The sequence below is a fragment of the Trachurus trachurus genome, assembly GCF_905171665.1.
Source record: "Trachurus trachurus genome assembly, chromosome: 11".
Lineage (NCBI taxonomy): Eukaryota > Metazoa > Chordata > Actinopteri > Carangiformes > Carangidae > Trachurus > Trachurus trachurus.
The window spans coordinates 28,516,669-28,540,109 of NC_139904.1; the positions used below are offsets into that span (position 1 = coordinate 28,516,669).

General features: G+C 42.7%; 1 protein-coding gene across 1 annotated transcript; it reads right to left on the reverse strand.

Moving 5' to 3' along the window:
* Nucleotides 1-230: 230 nt before the first annotated feature.
* On the reverse strand, nt 231-16,717 carry maneal (mannosidase endo-alpha like; the record flags this gene model as incomplete). Its single annotated transcript, XM_083982779.1, has 4 exons — nt 16,183-16,717; nt 14,839-14,948; nt 2,442-2,518; nt 231-867 (listed from the first exon to the last, which is right to left on the reverse strand). The coding sequence occupies exons 1-4, from the start codon at nt 16,700-16,702 to the stop codon at nt 231-233; spliced, it is 1,344 nt and encodes a 447-aa protein (XP_083838905.1). The 5' UTR covers nt 16,703-16,717.
* Between the last annotated feature and the right edge of the window lie 6,724 nt (nt 16,718-23,441).

Sequence of the window (23,441 nt, forward strand, 5' to 3'; positions counted from 1 at the left end):
ATCAGGAAACAACGATTATCCATCACTGTCCACCGACCTTGTAGAGCCAATATTATCAACATGTACAACAATGTTAGTGATGGGACCAGTGGTGGCAGAGTGAACATTGGGGAAAAAGCATATCAGCAGTGCTAGTGAGATGGAGAAAAAGAGGAAGGTGTACAAACAGAGACTGGTTTTCTTTCTACAGTGAGAGGCTGAGTAGGTCTATCCACATAATAAAACCATGCTCACATCAGCCATTTGTCCTTCTCCTTGTTGAAGGTCTCAGCCCACTGACGTGTGAGCTCCAGGTAGTGGCCGGGCTGGTTGGGTTGGTAGTCTAGGTACAAACGCGTCACTGTTTTCTTAGGTACGGCCTTCTCTATCTGTGTCCCTTCATGCCACTGATTAAAGGAAGTAATGGTGACGATTTCCGGTCTGACAGACAGAGCTGCCTGCAGGGATGTCTCGTAGTAACGTCCGTTCACCCGGTTCCTGGTGTTGTGGTTGTTCCACGGTCGAACGGCCGTGTCCACGTACCCCGGGCCCACGCTGGGGACGAACAGCAGGTTGTTGGCGTCGCAGAACGTCTTGACGGCCTTCCAGTTCTGGTGCGACGAACCGAAGGAGAAGCCGTTGGAGGCGAAGTAGGTGTAGATGCCGTCGAAGCCGCTGGCCAGGATGTCGTGTTTGTGGCGCTCCTCCACGATGAGGGCCACGAAGATGCCGTCGTAAGGCGTGCCTCTGATGCTGTGGGAGCCTTTGGGCGTCAGGAGCTCGGCCCAGGACTCTGGGGGCGTCAGGTAGGAGTCGTAGACGTAAAAGAGGGGCAGCACTCGCCCGGTGCTGGACCTGAATCTGTAGAAGGCGCCGTGTTTTCCATACCTGAGAAAAACGGAGGAAAGAAAATATATTTCCTGAACACTGCACACACGCCTGATATGTTATGGTCATATGGAGACTTATTTAATCTGCGCACTGCTTGGTGTAGGGCAGGGTACTGCAGAGTGGGTGTTAGCGGGTGCTTGTTCCCTGAGAGGAAAAGGCTAAAACCTTATAGGACTGAGGAGACCGCTTGTTGAGCTACAATTCACATCACACACAGTCATTTGAGTTCTCGTTCATAAAAATTGATTGTGCAGCTTTAAAGTCAAGTAAAGAGTTTCATTTAATAGATGTTAAAGGTCCCATATTACACTTCCCCTGTGTTTATTCTGAGGTATTGTAGGTATATTTGCCGTTTTAAGACCCCCAAACCATCTCAGTGTAGTTTTACATCTCCTCTTTGGTGCTTCTCTCTGAATTTTCCTGTAGCAAAAGGTCAGTAAGCCATTTGAAGAGAGGAAGCTCTTAGTCTCATTGGCTGACTGTTCTATCTCAATGAACAAAATATAGCAGATTTAAAGGTAGAGTCTGGAAGTTTTTGCTTAGGCCTATACAAATGAAATCTGGCTTAATCAACACCTATGGGCTTCTAGTATAGCCAATGACAGAGCTCAGGTGAAGTTTCGAAGGGCTGCTAGCCCTGCTAACTGTCTAAACTGCTACGAACAAACCTCCAGACTCTAACTTTAAGGTTAACACTAAAAATGCTGAGTGTCTTTGTTGTGACATCACAAAGTTACAGAAGTCCTGACGGTCTGGTCTTAAGGTGGAGGTTCTGAATACAAGCTGTGTGGACTGATATTTTCACAGTATTAATACAGAAGCCAGATTATATGCTCTATAATCAAAGAACATATGGACATCCATCTTTATACTGAATGGGACCTTTAAATGAAATAAACTCTTGATTCCAGTTGTAAATCAACTTCTGTATTAATTGTTTATAAATTATTATAGAAACCAGATTATATGCTCTACAAAGAACACATAGACATCTATCTATCTACTAAATGGGACCTTTAAATGAAATAAACTCTTGTCTCCGAGCCAGGCTGGAGATTTATAAAGATCACTGCACATTTATCAGTGGTCTGATGTTATTTTTAATCATTAAATATATGAATGTTTCATAGTTTGATTGATTGTAAAATTCTGTGCCCAGCACCTTTAATACAGTTTCACAGGGTGAGTTTGGGTCTGACATTGATAAATGATTCATGCTTTACTCAAACTGTTATCTCCTATCCCTAGTATCTTTCCAGTATGTGTTTGATTTTATACAGATGGTCGGCACAGTGGGTCTCTGTAACTGGCAACAGTATAAAAACCAGGAATCAGAACTCATGGCAGACCAGCCCGGGCTTTGATTTTACTCCAGTTCAGCATCATAAACATGGCATCACTGAGACTGGGGGTCTGGTTCCTGGTCACATTTTGCTGTTAAGACCAGTGCCAAATGTCTTATTAGATGAACACTGTATAAATGTGGGTGCTGAACGGCAAGGCAGAGCTTGACTCTTTGCTGAAACAAAGGAAACACATGTGACACCATGTGACACAGACAAACAGCTTACTTGTCAGTGATGTACTTGATGTTGTCATGCATGCTCTGGTCCGTCCGCCCTTTGTATGGCTGTATGTGAAAGGCCACCTGTGCAAAAATACATTTGAACACAGACATTAGCTTAAATAAATTAAAAGCTGAAGATGATTAAAATGCATCCTGAAAAAGAATGAATGGATTTTCACATTGAACACTTGCTGGTTATTCAAGTTCAGTATTTGTTTTGATGGTGAAGGCAACATCATCTCATCATCATCAGCACAGCATCTTTACTGTCTTGTTTCCACACCATGAACCATATGAAGTTAAGTCAAGTTGAGCCAAGTCAAGTCAAGTGAGGATTTATTTCTAAAGTACATTTAAAAGGACAGCAGTCGACCAAAGTGCTGCACATATAGGTGGGTACAGAGTTAAAACAAAATGCAATAGAATAAATGTGAAAAAATGACAATAAGAGAACAGAGCAATCAGTGCAGTCATTAAAATAATCTAAATATAAACCTTTATCCTCTCACAACTCCTACACTTTTTGTGGTCTTGATTATTCTTATTAATTTTTTTTATTTTTTTTATGAAGCACATTGTCTTAGTGCATAATAGTGAGCAATATAAATACACTCAATTAGATAGATAGATGGATAATTTATTGGTCGAAATAGAATCAATGGGCATTGCCCCACCGTATTACCTGACCTTATAGTATATCCTGAATGACAATACAATCTAGTCTAAGTCTAAATCCATTGTGCCCTCCCAGAGGCTGTATCTCCATGACAACTAGTTTAGACATCACTCCCTGTGGCCACTCTGGCATTTATACACAGGCCACTGTCAAAATATTGAGGTTGTTTTAAAAGTGTCTCTGCCTGCAGTGGTCCCTGCAGCTTGGACTACGTGTTGTTGTGTCCACCATAGACTTGTAACTGGAATCAAAGTGCCAGTTTAACAATGGGCATATGGGAAGTGCAGCACTGGTGGGCCAGCTGAAGATGATGCTGTTGACAGGTAGTGTTATAAAGTTTACTATTAGTCTGTGATCTATCTTTTCATTCAGAAGTATGCAGATGTTTATTATGCTGAGAATTAGAATTGGTATAATAAGTTAAAGTTTTCTTGAGTTAAAAAAAGTTTAATATGTTTTTTAAGAGGCAGAATTTGAATTTAGAACAATTCCCATCATGCGGTTTCCAATGCACAGAGTGTGTATTGTCATGTGGTGCTGCTGAGTTCTGTTCCCCATTCTTTTATCTTCCATGTCTTGGATTGACAACGTCTCAGCCACAAATAGTCACGAGGGAGACAAATGAGTGACACCTACAGAGTAACTGATGGAAGACATGTCAGTCATGCCCTGAAGAGAGGAATAAATTATATAAAAATGAGCTGATGCGTATTCCTTTGTGTGGATAAGTATTGCTTAGCACCTGCACAGGATTTCTGGATCTACATAATACATGTGCCTCTTGATGAGTGACAGATGAATGCCTGTCACAAAGGCTGCTACTGTGGAATTATATTCAAATTATGAACAGAGTCTACCTGCAATGAAAAATGAAGCATGTTTCTCCTGCTGTTCAGAGCTGTGTGAACGCAGCGGGACGGACTCATCTGACCTTTCAAATCATTAGAGACTCTTCCTTCATTGAATACACCTGTATTAATAAATGATCAAGCCTGTGTATCTTGATTATAACATCAAATCAAAAAGTGGTTGACAATATGTTTGTTGATGTAGGTTTGTACATCACCCTGAGATGATGAAAGTATTTACATCACCATCACCAAGAGCTTTTTAAAGGAGACTAATTACATCATTGGAAGACATCTGAGGGAACAGCTCGTAAAACCACATGGATTTCAACCTATAGGGAGTCTGAACATTACAGATGTTTTTTGTCAATTCTCACATTTTAGGGGCTGGAAGGCAAGACAAACACCCAAATATATGTTAAAGAGCCTTCAAAAAGTGATATGTCCATAATATCTCCCTTTTAAAGTCCACAGACAACAGGTGTCAGGGATGAGACTACCACTTACTATCTCACTTTGCTGCTCTCATCACAGTGCATTCAGAATGGTCAAACAGTTTGACACTTGGCTTCATAGTAGAACATAGTAGAACTTGTGAAAACGGCGTCTGAGGGAGAAGGACATGTTCCTAGCACTGATGGCACTATGTTGTCCACGGCAACGTCATGTCAAAATATTAATTTTCAAGTGAAATGAGGGAAACAAACAGTGGAAATTTAGCATGTGCAGCGTTTGATTTGGGACAATACCACACTACACACTGTACATTACATTCACAGTGACTGTGAATAGACTGACTGAAAGATCCAGACTTTTCAGACACAGCATGGCTCTAATAAAGTATCAGAGTTTGCAGTAAACAGTGAATGCTTATAAGCCCTGAGGTGACAGCATGTATCGATCTATAACTACCTCAATTGATATTATAAACACAACTGTTGGCTGCAGGGTTGTGTTATACTGCCATGGTGCTTTTTTTTCTATCATTATGTGTTCTAAGTGCAATATGTGTTATTGGCACCTTCTGTTTCTGTAATATGTTTTCTTGATGGTTGTTAAATTGATTGTGGAAGCAGGATGTATTATTCAACACTAGGCGTCCAAGACAATTTTCCCCATGGGGACAATAAAGTGTATGGCATGGTAACATTCTTCCAGGTTGTAGTCAGTGACAGTGGAACCAGCACATGGCAGTCAGAGGCTGTGTTGGCCTCGGACTGCAGCATGTGAGTATTTCCTGGTGACAGTACTGTATGTAGGCCACTCTCTATTGCAAATCCACCTGTAAAAAAGAATTAGTACAAAGGATTTCTTCACTCATTCGTTGCTGGCACCACTTGAAGCTGCTTCCAGGGGAAATATCAGCTCTTTTTAAGCTGGAATTCTCATTGTTAACAATAATGATTTCATTGACATGAAACATTTATATTCTCAAGACATAACAAAAAAAAAAAATTCTATTAGCAGAAATCCTCCAGTGATTGGAAGCTGTACTCTCTACAGCTTTCCCTACTTTTATTGGGCCATTAGCATCAGCCACTGTTAACACAGGCCACATTAGTACGTACTAAAACATTGTGTGTATCACCAGTGTGAGTCATCCAGGTTGAGCCCAGACAGACTGCTCTGCTAGAAGTGGTCAGTTTTATTGGTTAGAAGTCAGTATGACATCAGCAGGTCTTTTTTCTATTTCCATGTCAACACGTCCTCCAACCTGAACAAATGTATAGGTCCTTTCAACCCCCTATGATGAGGAGAGTCTCCTGAAATAGCACATCTACAATGGACCTTGATTGTCATGGTTACTGTTATATAGCTGCCACTCTACCACCCATAATGGCTTCATTAGGTTTAGGCACATACAGTACTATAGGGTTAGAAAAAGATCATGGCTTCGGTAAATATTAAAGGGCTACTTCCTCAATATTTAAGTAACCTTGTTGTCATGGTTACTATATTAATGATGTGATTACATTAGTTAAAGACTCCAACACAAACCACTTCTACTACAGCCACCAGATGTTGCCTTAAATTAAATGTAGGCTACCCATGGGTCTTAATGTGCTGCTGAACAAATGTTTTTTTTTTTTTTTTTTACTGAAGGACAGTCTGTTCTATCTCTAAGTGTATTTCTACAAGGACACACACAACAGGCCAGAGGCTGATCTCTAAATCTACAGCACAGTACTGCTAGGTCCCTAACAAGGTCCCTTTAACCTTCGTCTTGTGTTTAGTGTTTAGTTTTGTCTTTCTGTTTAGGGTCAGTTCTGACCCGAGTCTTAAATCAGCTGTAAAACACACTAAAAACTATTATTTATCATCCCATTTGTTTCTCATCTCTAGGTTACGTTGTTAGACTTCCTTATCCATGAAAAGCTTGGTTTTGCACTTAACTCTCTTAACTCTCATTATGGTTCTAATCGTTATAACCGACCCTATACAAATGTCATAATTTTAACCAGAGCATTTTAGAATTTTTTGAATTTCTTTTAAAATTTTGTTTAAATATAGGTTCCTGACAAAGTCAAAAAGCCTTGATGTATGCTGTACCATAACACAAGGGGAAGGTTAAAGGTACATTGTGTAGGAATTACTCCCATCTAGCGTTGCGGTTGTATAATCGTATTTTTCATGCTGCATTCACGTGAAATTGGGCAGACGGCAGACGGACGACAGCTGCTGCATGTAACGGCATAAACAAGCCTCTATGTAAACAAGTGGTCCGTCAGCACGAGGCAAAACAATACACGTGACATGTTGTCATGGCGATGTCGCATTGTTTACCTGACCCACATTTTACCGGCTTTCTCTGGACTTCTGTGACTAAAATGACATCTGGTTTGTTAGCGACGACCGTCTGCCCGACTGCAGGTGAATGCAGCATCAGTGTAACGCTCCATTCCTCCTCACTGCGTTACCGCGGTGACTTTTCACAGACGCCACCTCGACCTGAGCCAACAGCTCCGGTGTCTCCGCTGAGTTTCCGTGGTTTCTTACCGTCACGCTGCCACTGAACGTAAAAACATGGCGACACCACATGGCAGCCAGCACCGAGCTTACCCGCTCCATGTAGATATGAATAATATGAACGGCTAATTCAGAGCTGAAAGGAACACTTCAGTTTGTTGATGGGGGGGATTACTGATTAATGAAAAACATGCTTTTGAACGGAATAATCGATTTTCGTGAATACAGGAGAAGTTACACAATGTCCCTTTAAAGCAGAAGTAAGCGATCCGGTTGTTTTGGCTAACTTCTTGTCACACACACAGAGAGGACCGCCCCTTTATGCCGTTCTCTCTCCTCATTGGATAAAGGTTGTAGGATACAAGGAAAGTTTTCTCCTCGGCTTACAGCAGAGCAGAGTGACTGACAGACCCGTGTTTCAGACCAAACACTCTATAGAAGTGATTGCTGTCGGAAGATATAACTATTTAAGACTTATATTAACACAAATGTTCAGTTTACTTCTGCTTTAAGTAAAAAACAAAAAACAAAAAACAAAATCGGACTGAGGCAGACTGAGTGTGCTCATGTTCCTGCATGACTACCCCGGCACAAACAGGCGGGCAAACTGTGTCCTTTTCCTGTGGTATAAAGACAGGAAGAGACAGCAGCAGACAGAGCCTAAGTTTAGCCTGCAGGGTGCTGAGGGTTTCTGCAGGATGAAGGTGAGAGGGAGGAGGAGCAGGGAACAAGTGGAGCAGATGCTCACCATCCCCACAGCCATGTCCTGTATACTTATCTCCTCCGTCAACCCATCCAGAGAACACAGGGTGACATCTATACCACCCATCCACACTGTCTCCTAAAATCTCCCTTTTTCCTGCCTCTCAGTGGTGTAAAAAATTAAAATAGTATCTGCTGAGTTTTTTTTAAAGATTCATGTCATCCCTATGAGAGTAGTGTTTGAGGAAGCTAATTAAAATGTGAATTTGGGTAAGAGAGTGATGGATGCTCTCTGTTTGCCTCAGCTGTACTGCAGCGCCGTGGCAAACAGCAGAGCACCGACAGAGCTGGAGCCACAAACACCCAACGCTCACCGCCCACACCATCTTTCAAAAAGCGCCTGCAAGGTCTTCATAAACAGTTTCCATGGCAACGCGGCAGTGGCGTTTGGCACCCGCAGCCGTTTGGACTAGTCGGAAACCCTATGAAAGGCCGGCGAGGTATAAGGCGCTGTTCAATCTGTCCCCGTTTGTCTGAATACGCCGGGTGGAGTGAGAAGTGCTTTGTTTGCTCAGCCCCCCCCCCTTGTATTTACATCCCCAGCCTCAGGTGTATAGATTCTGCCACAACAAACAAGCCTCTTGAGCGGTTTTCACCAGCGTTTGGCCCTTCTACAGATAATGAAAAACATTAACCTGAAGCCATGTTACATCACTGTGTCGCTGTGTGCTGCATTCATTCACCTAATTATGTGAAACTGAGATGATGAATTCAAAAGTGCAGATGCAGAATACCATCATGAAAGACGTACGACTTTGCTTCTGGAGGCTTTGATGTGGCTCAAAATGGTTCGGAATCCTGCAGTGTGACCTGGGTTCACTGCACACACAACAACACATCCAGCCAGTCTCTGATTCTTTCCACCAGAGCAGCAACACAGACTAAAGTCTAATGTTGGATGCATCCCATTTCCTCTTGGCAATTCAAGCATGTGCACATACAGTGGTATGCAAAAGTTTGGGCACCCCTGGTCAAGATTTCTGTTAATGTGAACAGTTCAGCAAGTGGAAGATGAAATGATCTCCAAAAGACAAAACATGAAGCACCCTTTTGGAATATTCTAAGCATTATCAGTGTATTATTTTAGTTTTCTACAGTTTCAGAGTGAAAAAGGGAAACAAAGCAGCAGCCTGCAAAAGAATGGGAAACCCAGGAGACTTGAGCTCTCAGATATTTACTATTCACACACTGTGATAGTTTCCAAAGGGGTGGGTGGGGGGGCTAATATGCACTAACTATGCAGGGGGCGCAGACTTTTGCTGTGGGCCCCTCATTTTGAAAATGAAAAAGGAATGTGTCATCATAACTCTAAAGGTAGTTGAAAATACTCAAGTCGAAGCCCCTTTTCCAATTGACTTGAACATGACCTTCCAGATAATTGGATGCTGTTGTTACAGGATTGTTCATCCCATAGGTGACTGACTTTTTTCATTTTTGTGGAAAGCATTCAGTTAATTGGTTGTAATCATAGTTTGAAGAGGAATTTAAGTAATTTAGTAAAAAAAAATGCTCCAGAATAACAACTCCAAAGCTACCTTTAACATTATTTTCTCCAGTTTTATTTGTATTTCTTCACTATAATATGACAGATTTGGTGTGAAAGAAAAAAAAAATCTCTTAGCTTTGTTTCAGAAAGAATTTTGATTCAAATTAACACACCTGTGAGGGAATATTATATAACCATTCTCATAGACTTTGTGTGTGCTGGTGTAAACAGGAAGCTGGTTGTCTATGGAAATAGTGATGATTAGTGAGAACCAATCAAGATAGTGTTAAAGTGCAGAATGTAACTGCACAACAGCACCAGTCAGGGACGGTTCCTGGGTGTCAGCCCCAGTGTTGTCCAGCTACAACACGTCCAGCAGCGTCTCTGTTTGACATACTGGAAACCCAACTGTCAGCTGGAGCAGAGACACTTTCACTCACGTGTCATGTTCATGTCATGGAGGACTGATGGTAGAGATAAGACAGTGATGGCACAGCTCAAGATGACTGACGTGAGATTGTGTGAGGTATCTGATGTCTGGAACTTTGATATGACATCATCAAAGGTGCTGTGGTTACATTTCCATTGCATAAGACATTTTACTTTTCTAAAACTCCCTCAAACTCAAGTATAAGAATCACTTACAACATTTCTCCAATTCTTAATTTTTGATTAAAGCAGAAGTAAGCGATATTTTTGTGTTAATATAAGTCTTAAATAGTTATATCTTCCGACAGCAATCACTTACATAGAGTGTTTGGACCGAAACACGGGTCTGTCAGTCACTCTGCTCTGCTCTGAGCCGAGGAGAAAACTTTTCTTGTATCCTACAATTTTTATCCAATGAGAAGAGAGAACGGCATGAAGGGCTGTGTGTGCAGCCAAGGGATGCGCGTGAATGTGGTGACGTAGGGACGAGGACCAATAGATCCATGACGAGGGCGGGGGCTGCTAACTCCGTCGGCTGACAAGAAGTTATGGTGCGTTCAGGGCAGCCCGTAACTCGTGTTTTCTGACCTGTGAAGTCATACCAGTTCGATCTGGTACGACTTCACGGGTCGGAAAAACACGAGTGGCCGTTATAGTGACTTTCACAGGCAACAGGTCGGAGAAACGCGAGTTGCGGGTTGCCTGGAACGCTACAAAGTCGTAAGTTGTGACTTGAAGCTGTAATTTACGGTTTCAAAAGCCTGCCTGGAACGCAGCATTAGGGTCGCTTACTTCTGCTTTAACTTAAAGCAGAAGTAAGCGATCCGGTCGTTTTGGCTAATGCTGCCAAATTAAGTAATTCTGTCTCTTGAAAAACAAAAAACATTTGACGCAAACACGCGTCACATGTAGTAGACACAGACCTAACCCTAACCCTATCATTGCAAATACACCACCACCGCATGTCTCCGCCTTCACAGCAGAACACAGTACTCGCGAGTACTAAGGTAAACTAACTATATTGCTCATATCACGGTGGCACGGTCGATCCTCTCGTCAGCTCCAAACAAACTGGTCTACGTCTCGTTACCGGACCACAGTGTGATTTTCCACACAGCAGTCAGTGAACTCAGGTGAAAGAATAACAACAGTCTCAGTAGCCTACAGATCAGTGGTCGCTGCTGCCACTGTGTTTCTTAACTTAGCGGGTTTGATTCTCGTGTCGGACGTCACGTTCAAGTGCTAGTGGAAAAGCAAAAAAGCAAAAACGAGTAGAGACATGTTGAGCTGAGTTGCGCCAGTGGAAAAGGGCTAAAGTGTCTCAATCTGCTGGGTTTATCAATAAACAACGTTGACAGGGATATTATTGGGGGGGACACTGGGTAAGTATGTATCCACCATTTCTCATGGCTCAACAGTTCATGCCGCTGCACGCCCAACTTCACCTGTGCTCCGTCATTGGCTGGGAAAAACATGCTGACTCCGCCCAGAAATGTCCCGACTACACCAGACTCTACCTTTAAAGCAACTGCCTATTGTTGCTAAAAACAAGGTTGAAGCCAACAAGGAAGCTGCAGACGCACACAAAACACTGAAAAGAAACTAAATGCAGAGTCAAGTGATAATTCTCACACCTCTAACATTACACCTCTTAATTAAAGAATGCCTGTTATCAGTGACGATGGCACATCCTTTAAAAAAAAGCACATGCTGTTGTGTGATGTGTATTAAAGCAGAAGTAAGCGATCCGGTGGTTTTGGCTAACTTCTTGTCAGCCGATGGAGTTAGCAGTCCCCGCCCTCGTCCCTACGTCACCACATTCACGTGGTTCCCTTGGCTGCACACACAGAGAGGACCGCCCCTTTATGCCGTTCTCTCTCCTCATTGGATAAAGGTTGTAGGATACAAGGAAAGTTTTCTCCTCGGCTTACAGCAGAGCAGAGTGACGGACAGACCAAACACTCTAAGTGATTGCTGTCGGAAGATATAACTATTTAAGACTTATATTAACACAAACATTCCACTTACTTCTGCTTTAACAATAAAAGGAATAAAAGTGCGATCAGTTCGACTTCATTCACATGTTGAAATCTCATCTACCGTATTTCTAGAGTGACTCCACCATTAAAACAAGAAAGCTTCCTTGTTCTAGTAAAGAGGTTTGTTGCCATAATGAGGGATTTTGTCATTAGAGCGTAATCTGCTCTACTTAAATTCTAATTTCTCACTTGTTTGCATGCAGCATCCTGACATCACTGGATGTTTCACTCAGCTAACAGGGTCAATCTATGCTTAATTTGTGAGGGTGGAGGGGCCGGAGGGGATTATGGATCAGCCTGTGTCCTCCTGTCCGTCATGTGTGATGTGCCTGTAACTGATTTCTGTGACACCAGTGCTCTGCTCAGGATTACATTTAGAAGCATGATCAATCTTTACACCTCATCCCACTTTCAAATATTGACAGAACTGTGTCCAAATCAAAATGTCACATGGCGTGATGGTCGAAGGTTTGTACACACACGGAGAGGAAATGCAGACACACACGACTGCTCATACACACAGACTTCAGCCTCTATTTTGTCAGTGCGCTGAAATGCTGGAGCAGTAGCCCTCAGGTCAGCTGTGAGATACACTGTTGTGTAAGTCTGACTGAGACACACACACACACACACACACACACACACACACACACACACACACACACACACACACACACACACACACACACACACACACACACACACACACACACACACACACACACACACACACACACACACACACACACAGACCCACTTCTCAGTTTAAGACTTCCATATAAGGACGATGGAAAGCGCCTCTGTCTTGTTAATGCTGAATCTACAGAGTGTGCTCAGCACTTCAAGTCTTTCAAAAACAGCTACATGGCTCAGCTGGAGGGAGCCTTCATCTCTCTGCAACGTCCCTATTACTTTAAATGTCAGGTTTGGAGGTCAGAGCAAATTTTAAAAACATCCATGCGGAGGTAAAATTTCCTTCACACTCAGTGGAGCAGAAGGCGATGCAGCTGTAAGACATTCTATGTTTGGGATACAGGGCAAATGTTCTTTTCCCCAAACTGGATTTAATCTACTCTTAAAGGCCTGGTCACATCAGTTGTAACAAGCAACATTTCAAACTACAATGTATTCACAGGATCCAGATTGTGGCCAAATGCATCCTGTTTGCAACATTTTGGCAAATTCGCCCATTGCCATAATCCCTATAGTCATAGCAGTTGGTTCGTTACCTTTAATCATCGGTGCAAGCTGTTTTTAGATTTGCGGGGCAGGGACGTGAGCTGCATATGGTATTTCCAGGTTTCCCTCATCAAACTCATCAATTACACAACCCAACAACTCCAAAACGCTCTCGTGGACAAGTTGTGACCTGCACATTCACCGCGCTATGAAATAATAATGTATAATTATGTAAGATTATGACACACAAAGCAAACACTGCCAAATATTGCCTTTTTGAAGTCACTCCGCCGAGCAGCCGTGTCTGAAATGTAGTTCCGGCTACGCATTTACCTAGAAAACAACTCTGTCTCGTAACGTTCCATTATTATTTCATAGAAGGTCACAACTTGTCCACCAGAGCGTTTTAGAGTTGTTGGATTGCGAATTTGATGAGTTTGATGGGGCAAACCCGGAAATACCATATGCCTCCGTAGCGTTAGCTGAACAGCTTGTATCTCTGCCCCGCAGATTGAAAAACAGCTTGCACCGACAATTAAAGGTAACAAACCTACTGCTATGACTATAGGGATTATGACAATGGGTGTATTTGCCAAAATGTTGAAATATCCCTTTAATCATATTAGAGTTTGACTTTTGTTGTTCTGTGGCAGACTTGCAGCTCAGGACAAAGACCCAAGCAACTTTTGGATGAAACTGTGGTGACGTGGAGATGATTTCCAGGTGGACTGCAGCCTCATTAATTGTGAAATGGAAGAAGTTTGAAACCACCACAGAAGGTTGGTTTCCATCTGTTTGTTTCATGAGGGGAGAAGCTCTCACAAAAAAACTAAACAAAAACATCTTGACAGTGTTCACACTTCACTAGGTGAAAATTGTATTTTTAAAAAAAACAAATAATAACATAATCCCTATTCTCCTATAAACCCCACCGATCTAAAAACATTTTGTACCGACAATTAAAGGTAATGAACCTAGCCCTGTGACTATAGGGATTATGGCAATAGGTGAATTTGCCAAAATGTTGAAGTGATGCAAATATAAGACAAGTGGAAAACAACAGAAACATACAAAGACAAAAAACAACATATGGTTAGACAGGACAGATAAACAAAGACAGATGCTATACTAGTGTTGTGTACAGTGCTGTTCATATGATTTGGTGTTGTGGAGGAAGGCGATCTGTGCATATGTATGTATTTGCATGTGCGTGTCTGTGAGCATTTGCTTGTGTTGGTCGGTGCGTGGATATGTATGTGTTGGAAATAATGGGGATGAGCAAGAACAACTGAAACATGAGAAAGAGAAAGAGTATAGGCAAAGAAATAAACCTGCGAAAAAGGAGTGAGTCTGAGTCTGACTTCTAACAGCAGAAGTCAATGAGATCACAGATTAACATTCTTTTGTTATCTTATACATTATCAATGACTTGGACTCTCCAGGGTTAACATCTTCCCTGCTGGCTCATGTAATAGTGGCTAGCAGGGTTCAACAACCAGCCCCATGAGTAAAGCACTGTTCATACAAAGCTGTTTCAAAGGCCTTTATATAAGACCAATAAATGCAGTAGAACAACATTAAAAAGAGTAATAAACAATATTTACTAGCACCATCTGTTTGCTGGGATGAAGAAATCAATTTCACTGCTGAACTGATGCTCACATGTACTGAATGTGTGAGGGAGATCTATTCCATTATGGCCTAAAAGTGTTTTATAATGCAGAAGTTCAGTAAATGAAATGGATTCAATGTACTGTGTCGCTCATTAGTTAATTTAGTAACAGCTTTAGGTTTTAAGATTATGTTCACATGCACAAAACTCAGCATGAATTTGTATCATGTATTTATGTCAGATCAAAGTCCACATGAACTAGCTGCGTCTCATTCTAACGCTGAATATGAACATCTCGTCTTTAACTGCAGCAGCACACAGTTCATTGTCAGTTTGTAAATCATTCAGTCAATCAGTAAATCATCAGAAAGGAAAAAGACATACCGGTTGTCTCACCAGTTACCTTGATGCTGTGCCTGTGGGCGGCGTCCATGACAGCGGGAACCAGGTCCTCTGTGGGCTCCCCGTGGTCGTCGGCCACCCCGGGAGGATACCAGGACAACACCAGCACCCCTACCACACCACACCACACCACAGCACAAACATGTGAATATCATATTTTGGATGACTGTGGTACATCTCTACAACATTTTGAATAACACAATGAAACAGGAAACATGAATCTGACATAAATAAATAAGTGTGGTGTGGGTGTAGCTGTCTGCTCAGAGCTCTAAGTATTTATCCTACAGACTGCAGCGATGTTTTCTAATGAGAGAGACTAAAATGTGTTAGGCTATTTACATAATTATGCAGAGTAAGGTTTGTGGGCTGTTTCTATTCTCCTGTCATCATTCTTTTTGTTTAATTTCTCAGGCAGACATCTTGGTAATCCAATTCCTTGGCATATTATAGTGGATAAGAAAATAATAAAGAGGAAAAGTAAAGCCACAATTCCAGCTCTACTCTTTGTATTTAATTTCCAGTATCCCCACAGTCACTCACCCCCTTTCCAATAGGATACATTAACAAGTTCTACTCATAAGCTCTATTTCTTTGATATCTCAGTCACTTCTCACTTACGATAAAATGTCAAATTCTTACTCCTTTTTATGTATTATTTTTCATTATAGTCTTGTTTCCTTGCATATAAAGACTGTTAAAGTCATTCCATTGGTTCCTGCTTCATACAACAAGATGACACTATAAATGTAGGCTGTATTATAAACTGTGGCCAAAGCATTGATGCTGTTAATGGTTATAAAGAAATCTGACATTTCTCTTTTTTCCCTGCTTAAATTTGAAATCATAGCATATTATCATAGCATGGTGAATGTGCAGGTCACAACTTGTCCAAGAGGGTGTTTTGGAGTTGTTGGATTGTGTATTTAGTTTGATGAGGGAAACATGGAAATACCATGCGCCTCTGTTGTTAGCTGAGCAGCTCACGTCTCTGCCTCGCCGATCTAAAGACAGCTTGCACCGATAGGCTAATTAAAGGTAATGAACCTACTCCCAAAACAATAGGGATTATGGCAATAGGCGAATTTGATAAAAAATGTTTAAAGACTAGTGAGAAGTCATTCCATTGGTTCCTGCTTCATACAGCAAGATGATCTAGTGTAGGCTATTATCAACTATGGCCAAAGCTGACATTCCCTCCCCCTGCTTTTACTATAGCTATAATAACAACATTTGAAGCCCCCAAATGATGAAAAAAATAGATTTTATTTTTGATATGTGGGTTATAACTTTAGGCTTGAGTGTGAACACTTGATAAATGTGCTAGTCCATGATGTTGTGTTACCTGCTGCAGCCGCTTCTATCTGGGCCATGTGTGACTCCAGCACCTTTGGGTCCCTGGAGCTGTAGGGTCCCAGCTCTGGGTAAAAACTTGAAGCAATGTCCTCTGGAGGCGCGTGCCTTCCTTGAGCGTGACTGGCTGCGATCTTAGGGTCCCAGTGTGGCACCAGCACGTGATCCCAGTGGATGTACTTGTTGTCCACGCTGGGGGAGCCGTACCACAGGTAGTAGAAGATGTGGACATCGTAGAAGATGCTGTAGTCTCTGTCGGATTTCGTGAAAACCACTTTAGTGTCGCTGCTGCCCATGTGGAACTGGCCCGGGGACACCACCACCACGTCTTTCACACTGTCCGGTCGCCGCCTGTCGGACGACCTCTCCCCGGGGAAGTCCATCATCCCGGGGGCCATGTCCGAGAAGCCGTCGCTGGGTTTCAGCGTCCTGAGCCCCATCATGGTCCCGAAAATGAAGAGCGTGAAGAGGAAGAGCGCGATGAGAGCCTTCCTGCGGAGCCGAGTCATCATCGTCGCTGTCCGTGGTGCTGCAGGAGACACACCGCTACACACCGCTACACACGGCCCATGACGGCCAGCTGGCGCCTTCACTCAACCACCGGCCCTCGATCTGGCAGCTAAAACAAGAAGCGCTTCAGTCTGTGCTGCATACAGGACGTCTGTCAGACACACGACCAACTACAGCAGCCTCATTCCACTTCCATGAGAACAAACCGAGGACATCCTGCATCTGTGGCGCTGCGATAAATCTCCTGCTCGCTTCTTCTGCACAGACATGACGATCGCGTCCGATTCTATTCTTCCTCCGTCCTCTTTTCCTCACGCACAAGTGATGATGGATCGCTCTCACTCAACAGTTCCTTCATGGCTGGCCAGTCCGATCAGATCCGAGCTGGGAACAACCCAAGTCTGGTTATATCTCTCCTTGTTCCGTCCAATCGCATGATGCCACTGACCGTTTGCGTCTTGCATCGAGCTGTTGCAGCGGCTCTTCCTTTCATCCCATCTTCACTACATGGGGAGGTCTCGTTTTCTGTTTCTATCTCCTGTCCTGTCGCAGGAGAAGCAGTCCAGGGTCCTGGATCAGAGAGGCGCAGTTTTAATGAATGTTCACACTAGACCAAACAATGATGTATTTGTGTCTGTGGTGTGAGCAGGAGGGAGGTGGGATTAACCCCGACCGGAAAAAGATGTATGAGGAGTCATTAAAGCCACAGAGAGACAGGGGGCGGAGCTTGTGGAGAGATAGACAACAGTGCCAGATCATACATTTTCAAGACTGAAGTCTTTTTCAGTGGAGAGCTCACTTGTTAATTCGGCCACAGCATCTTGACTCTCTCCTTTGGATTCTTCCTGTTGCTGACCAGCAAAATATTCTGGAAATACAGTTTGGGTCGGATGAAACATTATTTTGTTTTTAAAATATTTGAAAACATCAATAAGACCCCTTTACCCATGTGGGCGTCCAACTCTGGCTTACAGGGGGGGGACAAACAGGTCAATTGGGGCCCATGGTAAAGGGAAAGCCCAGAACTGGCCCCTCCAACCAATAAATTATCAGCAGGAATATTTTTTTGAAATAGGACTATGTTTTAAAAAAGAAGAAGGAATATAAGTTATATAAACGCTTTTTTATTAAATGTGTCTAGCTAATTCTCATTGAACCAGTGAAAAGAAGATCCCCACCCCCATGGTTTGGTCACTTACACAATTTTTGACTAAAAATTAATTGAGTTCATTAGCATTTACAGCCAGAATAAGTGCGCAATAAAAAAAAAGCGAAGAAAAGAAAAGGAAAATAGAAGGTTGAGGGAGTTTATGAGCATATATTTATAATCCAAATAGTGGGGGAGGAAGTGTAACATCAATAGAAGGTAATAAACAGCGCAGCCATGAACGTTTACCAGCCTTGTAACATTACCCAATTGGCCAGCTCTGGTTTTAATGTCCTTTATAGCTTGTATAAAAACCTGTCATGTTCTCTGACAGAAACATTTGACTTTGATAGCTCCTTCAGATACAGTGGGCCCTAGTTTCTTGGCGCAGCGCAGGTGGCGCAAGGTAGCGCAGCTGGTCTAATGCAAGTTTCGACCAGCGCAGCCTAGTGCAAAGTCAGATTGGAAGATTGGCAGATCGCGCTGCGCTGAGATAGGCGTGGCCGCGCAGCAGGGGGAGACGTCACAGATTCAGCTTGGTGCAGTGGAAGTTTTGTGCGAAAATGTCCCGCCGAGGTTGCGCTGAAAGCTCGCCACCTCCAACCAGGTCTACTCTCAGCGCAGGGCGAAGCGCAGCAGGTGCAGTGGAAGTTTGGCTGACTGACCTGCAGTGCACACACGTCACCAAGAACTCACAGGCAGATCTCCACAGTTCCAGGCACATTTCAATGCAATAAATATCCACAATAACCACTATTTAATGCAACTAATGGAATCAACACGTGAATTTATATCTATATAGATTGTCCCGTCACATCTGACGTCAGATCAAAGCAGAGATCAAAGGCTGTGGCACGCGTAATGGAAACTCCACCTGAATTAACACAGCAGGGACGAACTGGCACTGAAAAGCAGCTGTGGATGTCCCAAGCAGGACTGAGGGTGGATGACTGCATGTCGCTGCCGTGTTGAGTCTACGCACTGCCGTTGTGATGATCGCTTTATTTATTTATTTACTTATTAATTCATTAGCGCGGGCGACCGCATCACGCAGCCGTAATGAAAAACAAAACACAAATCTTCATCTCTCTTAGTCCACCACAGCCTCGGTATCAGATAGTCAGTATATAGCCTACTACAGTATACTCAGCATCTCTATCACAGAAAAAAAAGAGAAAAAAAGAGACGGACAGAGAGAGAGAGAGAGAGAGGAGGACAGAGAGAGAGAGAGAGAGAGAGAGAGAGAGAGAGCGTCCTTTACGCTGATTTCATCCAGCATGGTGTTTGTTTATGTTGTGATTAGTGTAGGCTACACTTCTCATCTGTCTTACACAGGGAATAATAAATTGAAATGAATAAATGTGAGTTTCTTCATTAGTTTATTAGTTGTTGTTTCTTACATTGGGCAGGGGTTCTCAGTGTCAGATCAAACCTGATTAAGGATATTAGTAAACTCATTATTGGTCACTCTGAGCTCGGACCTCCGGACCAAAACAGCTGTTTCCTCCGGGGAGAGGTTCGGCCTCTGGCGTCGCTGTCTCCTCCGTCCATGTCAAAGTATAAAATGACAAACTTGCAGTGCGCATCACCCGCGGCGCAGTTAAAGGTGAGGAGAGGAGCTCCTTTGATTGGTGAAGATCCGAATCGGCTGTGTTAATCCCACTTCTCCTCCTCCTGTCTCCCTCCCGCCCTGTCTCCTCCCTCTTTGCCGTTTGCGCCGGTGGGAGGGACGAGGGGAGGGATTGCGCTGGTCTAAGTCTGACTGCGTGGCCCACCAATCTTGCGAAATGGACCTGGGCCACACCCCGTTGACGTGGCGAAGCTGCGCTGAGGTTAGACTTCACCTGGTCTAAGAAACTAGGGCCCAGTGACAGAAGGTGTCTTCACCCAGCTGCTCCACCCAGTATTAAAGCAGAAGTAAGTGGAATGTTTGTGTTAATATAAGTCTTAAATAGTTATATCTTCTGACAGCAATCACTTATATAGGGTGTTTGGTCTGAAACACGGGTCTGTCAGTCACTCTGCTCTGCTGTAAGCCGAGGAGAAAACTTTCCTTGTATCCTACAACCTTTATCCAATGAGGAGAGAGAACGGCATAAAGGGGCGGTCCTCTCTGTGCGTGCAGCCAAGGGATGCACGTGAATGTGTGATGTAGGGACGAGGACGGGGCTGCTAACTCCATCTGCTGACATGAAGTTAGCCAAAACGACCGGATCGCTTACTTCTGCTTTAACATAGCCTACTGATTTGTGATGTTAGATTTATGATGAGCATTTGTTTGATGAACAAGAGAGGAAAACTTGTGAGCAAATGTGGATCTTCAGTTGGCTAGAATGCAATGCAGAACTATGAACTCTCAAAACAATAGCTATAATGGGGATTTCCTTTTAGAGTTTTAATTGGATGGGCAGATGATTCCTCTGGGTGGCCAATCCCCACCCCAGCCCACCTGTAGACACACCCCTGCACACAACGATATAGGCCTACTGATTCTCTCCTATCATCCTGAGGCATAGTGGCACTCATGACCTCTCATATGTGTTTTTTTTTCTTGTTTTGAAAACGCACCATTTAGTTTGACATACAGAAGAGGATTAGGGCCACATCTAAAAACGTCACAGTTCACAAAAACGTCACAAAAAAAAGCAAAGAACAGTTTGTTCCTCCTAAATACTGAGAGATACTCTGGTGTTTTACAACTAACTGCAAAAATGTATGATTAATAAAGATAATAATAACAATGATAATAGGTCTCAGATTATGAACGTTTCTGTCATACAATAAAGAATTAGAGCTTGGTGTCTATTGATGAAAACTTTCCTTTAGTCATTTTCATAATTTTCCGTGTAAACTGAGTTTATTGATTAGAACAGATGCAGACTGCAGCATTTGCAACAAATAGTTTAACCTGATATTTATTTAGTTATCGTCTGTGTTTCCATTAACAATTCATTACAAAAAATGTAAAAAGTACTGTTTGTGTGATCATCTAACCAATCACTATTTGCTCCTGTAAATTATGTACTAACCTTAAGATAATATTACTGGAATATCTTGGGTGGTCTCAGAGAATACATGATTGAGGTGACACCTAGTGGGAGTCAGAAAATAATGCATTATTGTCTGTGTGCCTGTGCGTGCAGCAGTTCCTCTGCCTGCATGGCTGCAGCCACTGCCCTCCAACCGTCACTGAGAGTATATCATTATCCCTGAATAGACTGCATGTCCCCGTGTCTCCTGAAGATGGTATCTGTGTATGTGGAATATATCACACAAGACACATTCATCTTGTTGTCTCATTTTGTTTTATTTCACATGTTTCTCTGTCATTTTCAGTCTAATTCACTTTCAATCCATTGACAAGGGTAGTATTTTGTGAGCAATGTGTTAGTTATTATTATTTACCATTTACATACACCCTTAATATATACTTTATATGGGATTGTAAGGTGTGAAGGTAGATCCATTCCAGTTTGAATAAAATAATCTCTTTCTATTGTAGGTTAATCCATAAGATTATCTGTCATAGATTATTAATCAACTTTATGCTTCATTTTTCAGTGGAATTTTAATGAGCCTTGGCAGTCGTCAACAACAGCACTCTGTAAATATTTAAATTGTTGGTATGAAATTGCTGCACTGACCTTGTCCTTTAGAGGAGCTGTTCCTGGTGCTGAAACAGGCTGTTACATCCAGTACAGTACACTGCTCACTAAATCAACTATACGTAAAACATTGTTGTCTTTTCCTAGCCATTTATATGCACCTCCAGTCCATTACATAACACAGCAAGGACGAAAGAAAGAAAAATCTTCTTCTTCTATATTTCATTGGCACTGTTTTGTGGTGATATCAAAGTTAACTGATGGTAGACAGTAATAAAGAATACATTTAAAAAAATGCTTCTGCAGATCTGACCAGGTGAATGTAGGCTACTCAGAGAAAATCATAGACCACACTAACTTTATTCCATCAGAGTCATTTCTGATTTATAGCCACTGTAGCCTGGAAAATCTGCAATCTGAGACTGAATATCTTTTTTTTTTTTTCACTGAATAGTGAAATCAACTGCAGTGTCAATCCCCAAAACATCTTGTTATAATCCCTGAACGTCAGTCTGTCATTGTTGCCTGTTTGGCCTGAGCTGGCCCACAGCAGGCTGTCTTATACCTAGGAGCCTGTTGTGGGAGGGATATCTGTCACAACATGGCAGCGTGATATGGATTTGTTATTGATCAGGTTTATTGATTGATGTCCCTCTGGGGGAAAGGTGAAAGGTGAGCTGACAGGCTTCCCATGTGACCACTGCTTATTCTCCCCCTAAGTAATACACAAGGACCCAGGCATTCCCAAAGTGTGTTTTAAATCCCACATTATGACAAAATACTGTTTGGTTTTCATGGAAGTTGAATTCTGCCTTTTAAGAATGCGCTCTCTTTTCACAAGGTATTTTTTTAAATCATTGCAAAACAGCAGCGTGTGTATGTTGTGCGTGTTGATTCAGGGAGGGAGGGCTGATGAACAAGCACGTGCCAGAGGCTTTGTTCCCACCAGCTCCTCTGAGTGACTGGGGTCACCTTTGGGTGGCCCTTCTATTTCTATGGTGACTTTAAGAAGGCCTCTGGCTGGACTGTTAGGCTGATGCATGAATGGAGCATGTCATTTAGTTTTAATCAGGCCAAACACACACACACACGGGATGTAGATGCAGGTGCCTATTGGTGTGTGTATCTGTGTTTTTTCAGGAGGTTCTATGACTGACAGTCTGTGATGAGTCTGTGGAGCTGTGCAGCAGCTTCAAAGCCATTCATTACCAATTAATATAACATCTGAATGAAGAGGCTTTTTAAAGCAGAAGTAAGTGGTCCGGTCGTTTTCGCTAATGCTGCGTTCCAGGCAGGCTTTTGAAATCGTAAATTACAGCTTCAAGTCACAACTTACGACTTTGTAGCGTTTCAGGCAACCCACTCGTGTTTTTCCGACCTGTTTTACCAGTTAAAGTCACTATAACGGCCACTCGTAACTTCCGACCGGTGAACTCGTACCAGATCGAACTGGTACCACTTCACGGTCGGAAAAATATGAGTTTCCTTGAACGCACCATAACAGTCCTCGTCGCTACGTCACCACATTCACGGCGTTCCTTGGCTGCACACACAGCCCTGCATGCCGTTCTCTCTCCTCATTGGATAAAAACTGTAGGATACGATAAATGTTTTCTCTTCGGCTCAGAGCAGAGCAGAGGGACTGAGAGACCCGTGTTTCAGACCAAACACTCTATGTAAGTGATTGCTGTCGGAAGATATAACTATTTAAGACTTATATTAACACAAATATATCACTTACTTCTGCTTTAACTAAATTCTAACAGGTGAATGTGAATCAGCTCGGCACAGGATGACATTGCTCAGTGCTCACCCTGAAGGCCGAGGCCATCTGGGGTCTAAATGTCACCTCTTTGTACAACTGTAATAAACAACACAATACACAACGCACAAGAAAAAACTGTAATCCCATAATTACACTCAACTGATCCGCAACAAACCACTGGAGATGTATAGGCCTACATTATGTTTCAAAACACCTTAACTGAC